This window comes from Haemorhous mexicanus, chromosome 7, assembly GCF_027477595.1.
Source record: "Haemorhous mexicanus isolate bHaeMex1 chromosome 7, bHaeMex1.pri, whole genome shotgun sequence".
Taxonomy (NCBI): domain Eukaryota; kingdom Metazoa; phylum Chordata; class Aves; order Passeriformes; family Fringillidae; genus Haemorhous; species Haemorhous mexicanus.
The window spans coordinates 33,726,569-33,736,407 of NC_082347.1; the positions used below are offsets into that span (position 1 = coordinate 33,726,569).

General features: G+C 35.4%; 1 protein-coding gene across 4 annotated transcripts in view; it reads left to right on the forward strand.

The window, feature by feature from the left end:
• Window positions 1–9,839, forward strand: part of VTI1A (vesicle transport through interaction with t-SNAREs 1A) — a 267,477-nt gene that overhangs the window by 50,191 nt on the left and 207,447 nt on the right. For 2 of the 4 annotated variants that reach the window (XM_059851969.1, XM_059851967.1), the window contains exons 4-5: window positions 186–263; window positions 6,627–6,647. In XM_059851969.1, the coding sequence (XP_059707952.1) occupies window positions 186–263; window positions 6,627–6,647 (99 nt within the window). The remainder of the gene's footprint in view (window positions 1–185; window positions 264–6,626; window positions 6,648–9,839) is intronic. The other 2 variants (XM_059851970.1, XM_059851968.1) reach the window with 1 other exon arrangement.

Here is a 9,839-nt window from a genome sequence, read left to right on the forward strand (position 1 = left end):
TACTATGCAGATTTGTTAAGGTACAGCAGTTGAAGAACTTTGTAATAACTTTCACTTGCAGATTTTTATTTTTTTTTAATCAAATAGGTATCCATTAGGGGGCTCTCGAGGTTTAAGATGATCAGCCTTGATACCAATGGCTTCGGAGCTTTACTTCCTAACCCTTTTTTCTTTTTGTTTTACAGAAAAGGTCACGAATCGCCTACAGTGATGAGGTGCGGAATGAACTCCTAGGGGATGACGGGAATTCCTCAGAGAACCAGGTAGGATGCTAATCAAGAAGCCCTAGTGGGTGGCTGGAGGGTGAAGGAGGTCACTGGCACACTGGGCTTCTCAAGCTGCTCCTTAACAGCATTAGCAACAACTCATGTGGAAGTGATACTGTTTAATGCAAAGCTGGGGTCTTAATCAACTTCAAAATGTTTCTTGGAGATCTTACATTTAACCCTTTAACTTGTGATCACTGTCTGCTATCTCAAAAAAAATCTTTTCTTCTCTTTTCTTTATTATTTAGTACTTAAGAAATAACTTGAAACACGCTGTTTGCCGACAAAGCCAAGGTCTTCACCTCAAACACATGTAAAAGGAATAAAAAAGTACATAATGCAGCTTTGATAATAATGCAGTATAATTAAATCAACACTGGCAGGCAAAACAAATGAAAGTGCGCTCTCAGAATTAGGCAGTATCCCACTCAGTTTCCTTGTGTGATTCCTTCTTTAACCAGATTTTCTCTCCTTGTACCAAAACCACAAGTTGTACTAATAAGAGCGTGCTTTCATAATGCATGTTGTACTAGGATGCAGAGTGCTATCCACCTCTTTTAATGAATGAAAGCTTGATAATCCTGGGGCTTTTTAAAAATCTTGTACCCGTATTGCTGTTCTGCATACTACAGTGAGGATCCTGATAGACTACTGAAAACTGTGATGGCAATGCTTTATTCAGGAGACTTTGACCCACCTGTTAATATTTCTTTTTGGGTTGAAACTTGTTTGACACTCTGTCTGAAAGGAGAATATTTCTTTTCTTTCTAAAATTTATGTTGTCCAAGTCTTGTATTTTTTGAGTTAGAAGTTAGCTGAAAGTTTTCCTACCGGGCATATTTTCTTTTCTGGCCAGATAGATTCCAAATTATTTTGCTAATGACAGGAAAAATGGTTTAAATGTTTACTTGATAAATGTGTTATTAAAGAAGGAAATCAATCAGAACAATGTTCTGAAATTTTTTTGTATCTTCTACGCTCAGTATAGGCTCAGCTTCACTAAGGACAGAAAATATAAAGACTTGGAGACTTACCTTTTACAAGGACTTTCAAAACACAGACCCCATAATCCTAATCTTATAGAGTATTTTAGATATGCTCAATAAGTTTTAAACTGTGTAACAGACTTTAATTCATACATGAATGAAATTAGACACAGGATACATTATCTGAAGACATAAGACTGGAGTATAGCAGCTGTGATATCGATGTGAAAACTTAAATTTAAAGGATGTTAAGCTTCATATTTATATATGATAGAAAGGGGAGATTCCAAAATTTGAGTAAAATAAAGGGGGGATTTTATACCTAAATCATGAATTTATGGAGAAGATTATTTTTGGGAGAAGAGTTTCAGTCTGTATGTCATGATTGTAAATGAAGTCCTGTGAAACTGTTAAGTTCTCTTCTCATTTTATTTCTCTTAAGGTGCTGCTACTTTTACATTTCAAGAAAAAAAAAAAGTGTGAATTCAGACATAAAAGGGCAATTGTGATAAGAAGCTTTACTTATAACAGAATATCTTATGTGTAAGGATAAGATAAAATATTTTATTTTCACTTTTTAAAGAATGTTTAAATAACTGGTTCATGTGAGCACTTGCTGTGACTGATGGTCTTTTTTCCAAACTTGGTGAAAGAGTCATGTTCTCATCTCAAGGAGCTAAATGATACCTTCAACAATTTGTCAACTTTGGGCTTTTTCTTCCAAATGACCACTATTTAAATAGAAGAAAAATTTACCTGCTGAAGGACACTTGTATAGTTTTTTAGGTAATCAAAATCCTTTTCTATAGCCCAACTTGAAATTATTACCTCTGTACCTTTTAAAATTCTTCATTCCTTTCTTGAAAAATATAATGAAATAACACCATAAAGGAGTCACCTGATTTCTTTTAAATATGTGAATGCCAGGATTTTTAAAATATTTTATTTATTGTGCTGTTTCAATAATAAATATCATATTCTCTTTTTCTTATTAAATCTCTTTCTTTATACCTGTACTTATACACATGTAGATACGGGTGCAAGCAGGTAGTGCAAAAACTTCAGCTGGTATTGAGCTTACTAGAATGTGCAGCTTTCAAAACCAAGTGTAGGTTTGGGTCCTTACCAGACACTGAACATGAGATATTGTCGTGTTTAACTCAGTAACCCCAGGTTTAATGTGCTGTCACTCCTATACGTTTTTATATCAGTAGAAAACTTGGAGTAAATGATGAAGGGATGCTCAGGTGTAACTTAAAGCCATGTAAAATACTTGAAGATGTTTCAAATGCATGCTTTTGTTTTGTCTCATGGAAATAAATAGAGGTACGTGGACTGATCCTGACCCTAATATTGCAGGATTTTTACTTCTCAATCCGTTTGGATTAGGTTAAATTAGTTTTTCTGGAAAGTAGTGGGGTTTTTTCCCCAATTCAGTCACCAACTGTGAAAGAGGAGAGAAAGGATTCCTTTTCTGACACAGGAGGTGTTGAAAAAAGTTGCCAGCTCAGAATTGCTCCTCTACCAAAGCACAAAAATTGGTAAAATCTGCCAATAGAGATATTGAATACCTGGGTAGTCAGAGTTGTTACCCAGAGGCAGACAAGAGATATGAGTTGTTGGTCTTTGTCGTTGTGATAAACATTTGCATGATGTTTTTGTGGTGAGAGAAGACAAAAGGAATAATGCTTGCTGGCTAGTATGACTGTATTAAAAAGCTACAAATAAAACAGATCACTATTGGAAAACTAAATTATCTGGATCTTTTCCTCATTCAGCTTCTCTTTTTTTCAGTTGAGTTTCAAAGGTACAATTATAGCAAACCACAGCCAAGTTATAAGCTGTAATGAATAGGATGGTAGGTATAAGTTTCCAGTTGTTCTCTCAGGAAGAAAGACTTAAGTACAAAGAACAGATTGAAGAATAGGTAATGGTGATTTTTCTTTTGTCTTCATTTTCCCAACATGTCTCCCAAAAGTAGCAGCCATCGTGTCTAGATGACACTTTGAATAACTTGGAATACAGGTCCCTTCTAATGGTTATACCAAAGTATAACTTTTGATTTTGCCAGATAGAGCATATAGGCATTTCCTGTAAGAAGTTGTAAGAATTATATAATTCTGCTATTGAAAGTTTCTTTTGAAATAAGTGCATCTTGTTTTCATGAGACAGGTAGTGATATAGTGCTCTTAATGACTCTAGAGTTCACTGAAGTCATTGCTTAACATACGTTAATTTCTTCTTAATTTGAAGCATGTGAATGTAGTCAGATGAGGCACTCAGAGGTTGAAAATCAAGAGATGTCCCTTCTTGCATCAAAAAAAAAAGTTTCACCTTACAAACCCAATCCCAAAAAACTACTGTGTGCATTGGGTTATTATTTATTTTCTAGGAGTGGTCTTAAAAAGGCTGTTGCTTTCAAGTCTTGTTTGTCATCCTGGCCACCAGCATTTAGCAAATCCCTTGAAACTTTTGAGTTTTTCAGTGCAGTGATACACTACCTAAAGTTGTAGCTTCACTTTAATAATAATAGAACTGTTTTATGTAGCAAGTCAGAAATTTTTGAGGAAATATATGTTGGGTTAAACCAGAAATTTCTCTTGACTGAAATTATGTGAAGTTTAGTATTATCAACTTTTTTGAGGTGTAACAGTATTCCTTTCTCTTTTGCAGCTATGTTTAATTAGTAAGTTTAAATAAATTCACATTGGGTTGGACTGCATATCCGTATCCCATACATTCTATACGTGATTCATGGTGAACAAATATTTTGTGTCTACTTAATTCCTGACTACAAAGTTGTGATAATATTAGATTTGGGCTTGCTGTGCATAAAGTGTGTCAAACTTCAGCTACAGACCAGGGGGTGAAGTTGGTCAATTTAATTCGCCAAGATCTAAAGAAGGTCGGTATCATTTCATATAGCCCTGGCAGAGCAGATCATTACCAGACACAAATCTGTTCGTTACATGCCGAGGGTTTATAGCAAAATAAATAGACTGTCATCATAAGTTCAGAAAATTGTGTGTTCGACCCACGATAATGTGTAAAGGGCGTTTAATAGAGTTCAGCATTTATTCGTTATCTGTATGCGGACAGAGACGGCGGTGGCGTTATCAGCTTTTTAAAAAAAATTCGGTAGTTTTGGGTCACGTGAGGAGCCTCGCGGCCACACGCGTGCGTGCACACACACACACTCACACACATCCCATCTCGCTCCCTCGCTCTCTGTGGTGCAGTTTTGATTTTAGTCACAGCAGAAGGCTTAGCCACAAGAGATTCCACTGGTTCAAACCAGCGTAAACCAGATTTTTTTTTTTTTTTTTTTTTTTAGCCTACAAAGGAGCAGATTACCTCTGGTATCGAATTCTATATTGCAAAAAAAAAAAGAAAAAAAAATCTTTGTTTCAAAAATATGCTGATTATCATAACCTAAAATGGTGGCTGTGAACGGCTTAATGCTGTTTACAGTTCAGGAGTGAGCATAATAAAAATAATGTTTCAGAATAGAAATGTAAAGGTAACACATTTTCATCAAGAGCATTGTTAAATGGGGGAAAAATACATCTTTTGTTAATTTGAATGAATATCTTTCAGCCAATGTTAAAAAACCCCAACCCTCTCCCATTACTTAGCTTAGCTGCAAATCCCATGCAGAGCTTAAATTCAGCCATGCAGCACAAACAAGATAGAACATTTTTGTTTGGGACCTATTGAAAAAGCAAATGTGCAGCATTTTAAAACTCTCATTGATTATAGCAGGGTGGCATGCCCGGACGGGCTCTATTGCGGGAGAGTCGTTTTAAACTTTGGCCCTTTAAGTATCATAGTCAACTGAAGAATGGTGGCCTCAGAAAGAAAAGATAGCTATGTGATCAACTCCCAGATCGTCTCTTTCTAAAGAGCCTTAATGTTTGCCTTTTTGGGGGAAAAAGGGGGGGAAGAGCTGGAGAAAGAGACCAATTTATGATAGGCCAAGCACTTGAATTTAAGCGCCGGTTTGCCCAGCAGTGCGGTTTTCTTTATACCAAATTGTAGCAAAGTTCCTTTAGCTGGGTGCAGGAGAGCTGGCCCAGTTCAGCTTGGGGTGGTGTAGGAGCCCCCCTAATTCCATCTCATTAGAGCTCTTGTTCCTTTTGGTAATGGGGTGAGGCAAACCTTCAGTTTTAGACCAGCCATATGAGACAATAGAGAATAATGGAGGTTCTTTTGTTTGCTTCATGCTGGTGAGACTTTATTAGTAGTAAACATTCTCAGCTTACACATGTGTTGAAAATTAGTGTTATGAAACTGTAGGTGAAGTATCAGCATAAACTGAGATAATTGTGTTGCTGTTGTAATTTCGAACTGGAATCGGTGAGAGAACTGTAATTTTTTTATAAAGGGCCATTCTTGTGCAGATATTTGTTGTGAGTAATTATACATTTTGTTCCAGTACAAATAATTTATCTATCTCTCTAAGGGGCGAGTATATTACAACATAGTTTGATAATCAGGCTGGGGTTTTATTTAGCTTTATAGTAAAGCTGCCAGAGCAATATTATTTGTGCTAGATTGTGTTGATTTACAAGCATAAATAAATAAATATAAATTTATATACTATATAAGCATACACACACCTCCTATGTGTATATATTTATATATATGTACACACACTGTATAGTGGTCTGGATCAAGAACCTGGAATGGGTCTTTTTTGAGAGAAATATGTTTCATGTTGTTCCCTATTCCTTTGTCTATTTTTAAATATGCTATTCAATAAATCATAGTTCTGAGACATTTAACTAAACTGCTTCATTTTTTTTTACCCGGCAGAAACCCTCAGTATGAAGTTCAATAATAAAATTAAATAATATAGTTGCAGTAGAACTCAGGTGTATAAAAATGGAAATACTGAAATATATGCTATAAAGATGCAGTCATCTATTAATAAGTTAGATCTGCTAGTAAAATAAATCAGTTGTCACCAGTAAAATATACAGAAAACATTCTGAAAACTTGTATATACAAAACCACTTCAGCTGTACAATCTTCGAAGAGAGGAATAGTAAACTTGTTTTTTTCTTTATAATATAGACTTCTATGAAGTCATTCCCCTTTATTTCATGATGGTGTCTTAGATGTGGTTTAAAAGAGAATTTCACACTATTCTCTTTGTTTAATGTGACAGTGTGAGAAAGTGATCTTTATTCGTTCAAAAAACTCTGCATGTAGTCTATGTTTAGGTTCTTTTAATGTGTTTGTCTGTGATTTTTAAATGCTAAACATGTAAACAGATAAATTGTCAATGTTAATTCTGTATCCTGTCACACAACTGATCTTTCTTTCCTGCCATTTCTTTCCTTTTTATCTTTTTTGTGCGTTCATGTTGCAGTTGATAAAATTACGTGAAGAGGTGAGTACTTTCTTGCTTTTTGTTGTCTAGCTTTCCCTTTAAAGCTGAGTTTCTAAATCTGAAGTAGATCTTTTTGTTCATTGTTGCAGGGAAATCTACACAAAGCAAAAATATTGATTACATTGCTTTAAAATATTCACTGTTGTGCCTCTTCTTCCCTAATAATTGTATACTTACATAGGAATCTCTAGATCAATCCTTAGAAATTAACATTCTTTGATAGTGGAATTTTTTTAAAAGGCACTAGAAAAAGAAGGGTGGAAAAAACTCTATTTTTTGATCTCTCCAAGAATACCATGATCAAATCAGGTACAGTAATAATCATGTTTGCATCACAAAATCTTTGATAGGGAAAGTACATTTATACACTGGTATTGAAAGTGAAAGCATTGCTTTAGTATAAACCTTTGCTGAAACATTTTAAAAATTACACATTTTTTCACAGTGTTTTGAGATTGGTATGAGGTATTTAAATATCTTATGTATTATACTGGGTATTGTACATCCACTGAAAATACAGTAGAGGTAGAGAGACCTACACACATATCAATATTTATTATTTATTTGTGAGTGCTGTAGATCTGTAGGTGTAACACTAGAGATCAGTATTCCAGAACACCTTTCTTCCAGTTATAAAACAACTCATAAATATTTAGAAAGAAGCCTGTTTTAATGGTCAGTTTCTCAAATGTTTTGGTATATTTTCTGAAATTAATCTCTGCTTTTGCTTACTGTTGTAGCAAAAGCAGTAGCAGTATTTGAACTGCTATTTTTTTATTATTTCCTAGTAGCCATTGAAAAGAAGGGCTGAGTAAAGTCAAGTTTACTTACAGGTCAGATTTCTGAAGGATTTCATATGGAAAGCTTGGACCAGTGAAGTATTTGAATAAATATATTTAGAAGCACAAGTATTTTAACATCACTTATTTGTCTGGTATCTTCTTTGTGGAACATGTGTGCCCACCAGTAATGTATCAGTAATACATGCTGAACTCTGCAGGAAAGGATTTGTGAGTTTTAGAAATGGTGATGACAAAGAATTGTAAAGTAACCAGATTAAAGACAATTACAGAGAATTCTTAAAAACAGGTAGGTATTTGTGATACAAAGATTCTTCACTAGTTCTCCAAATGCTTTATTTTCCCCCTCTTCTCATAGAGCTGATATTAATATGTAAAAGCTGCAGAGTAAAAGAGTTAACAAAAAAAAATTAAATAAAATAAACATGTAACCACATGAAAGCCTTCCCACCACTGCTGAGCTCCCCTCCCCAATAGTCCCAGTATTTAAACAGATGACAGTATTGTTGCAAGGGTTTGTATAGCCTGATTTCTGAGGTTTTTCAGAAGAACAAGGTTCATTTTCTCATCCCTTTAGCAGCACCTGCATGTCTGTTCCTGTGCTTTTGCAAAGAGTGCAGTAAGATCATTTTTGTTTGCAAATGTAAGATTATAGTTTTATAAAGATTCCTAATTTTTAAATTCACTCTGAAAATTTAGTTATACGTAAAAACAAAGCTGCTGCTTATCTGCTTTTCTTTGTGAAATAGCTATGAAGACTAGTAAGAATATTCAGGGTGTTATTGCAAAGGGCTGCAACTTGGGAGCTATATTGAACTCAGTTACACCTTTTGGATTTTATAAATCCTCTGTTAGCTACCTAAACACCATTGACATTGCTTCTGGTAATTTTTTTTTTTCTTTTCCTTGCTAGCTTCATAAGTTACTTTTTGCTCTCTCTGCATATGGTGAAAGCAGCAGAAAATAAAGTAATAAATCCCTTTATTCAGTTTGTTTTGAAGAAAATTGTGCTGGTAGAGAGAAAAATAATTTAAAACCCAATTGTTGGCATTCTGTTGTCTGCATGTAAGTACCCACTCTGTGTTGGATAGGTTTTAAATGCAATGGTGTTTTTATACCCAATGCAAAATGCACATTAAAGTTTAAATGAAGGCTAGTACAGTGATTCAGGCATAATTCTTAACTCGTCACAGAGCGAAACATCAAGGCATCCCCAATTATAGTTCTCCTAAGGAGGTATGAAGTGATCTTAAAAGAAATTGTGGTTTGCCATACTGTTTGTTAATAAAACCTGTGCTTCCTCTCATTACAAGGCTCTATTCTCACACACTTGCCGTACACAGGCTTCCGTGGAGGCTGTGTCGCTCTGTCTTTTGAGCTCCTGAGATCTCAGTTTGAATCCAGCCCACATGGAATGACTAAATCTCTAGTGATAGCATGCCACTTTGCAAAACTTCCTTATATAACTCCAGATAGAAGCTGTTTCTGAAGCTGTGAGACAGACTGAATCACCTCGCTACCCTCCTCACAGAGTGCAGGGGATACTGTGGGAGAAGGAATTTGGGGAGGGGTGGGAAGCAGTTGAAAGCATCAGCTGCTGCTACAGGGCATTGATTTCATGTCCAAAGGACAGGGTGCCTCCAAATCCAAACAATGTAAATGACACCACCCTTTATAATAAAATTAGGTTTCATTATAGAATGCCTTGGGTGGAAAGGCTCTGAAATCAATTTAAGAAACGGCTCCGAGTTAGTGTTAGCACCGAGTTCACAGGGCTTTAGTATTCTAATTGCTCGCAGTAAGACTGAACTGAATTTATTTTATTTAAATGTGGCTTAAATGGTATAGAAAAATATACAGGCAAACGCTAATTCTTTGTTGGGTAGCTCTTTCTCCTTGTGATGTGAAATCTGATTATTTCCCCCTCTCTCCCTTAACACTGCGGGATGGGGTTTTCATTTCCCATATACAGCCCTGTACATCTGTTCTGTGATCAGTGTTCTACTCCTCGTGCTCACTCCCAGCCTTTGGTGGTTTTTTAAGTATCTCCTCTCTAACTTTTAGGATTCTTACCCTCTAAACTCCTTCTTTTTATGCCCCACACCTCCCACCCTCTTCCTCTTTTATTTTTCTTTCTTGAGAGACATCTGTGTGAGTGTTAGGTTTCTGAGGGTTTTTACAAAGTTTAAAATACTTAACACTAGTTCAATATCATTTGGAGGGGTACTGTTTGGAGAAAGGCACTGTCCTATTTTTTTTCTTCTAATGGACAATGAAGAGGAACCAGCAGATGTTATGAAAAGATGCCTTTTTAAAAATAATTAAGCAAAATTAACACTAATTATCTAGATTGACCATGAGTACTAAGAACATGCGCCACTCTAGTTACTGT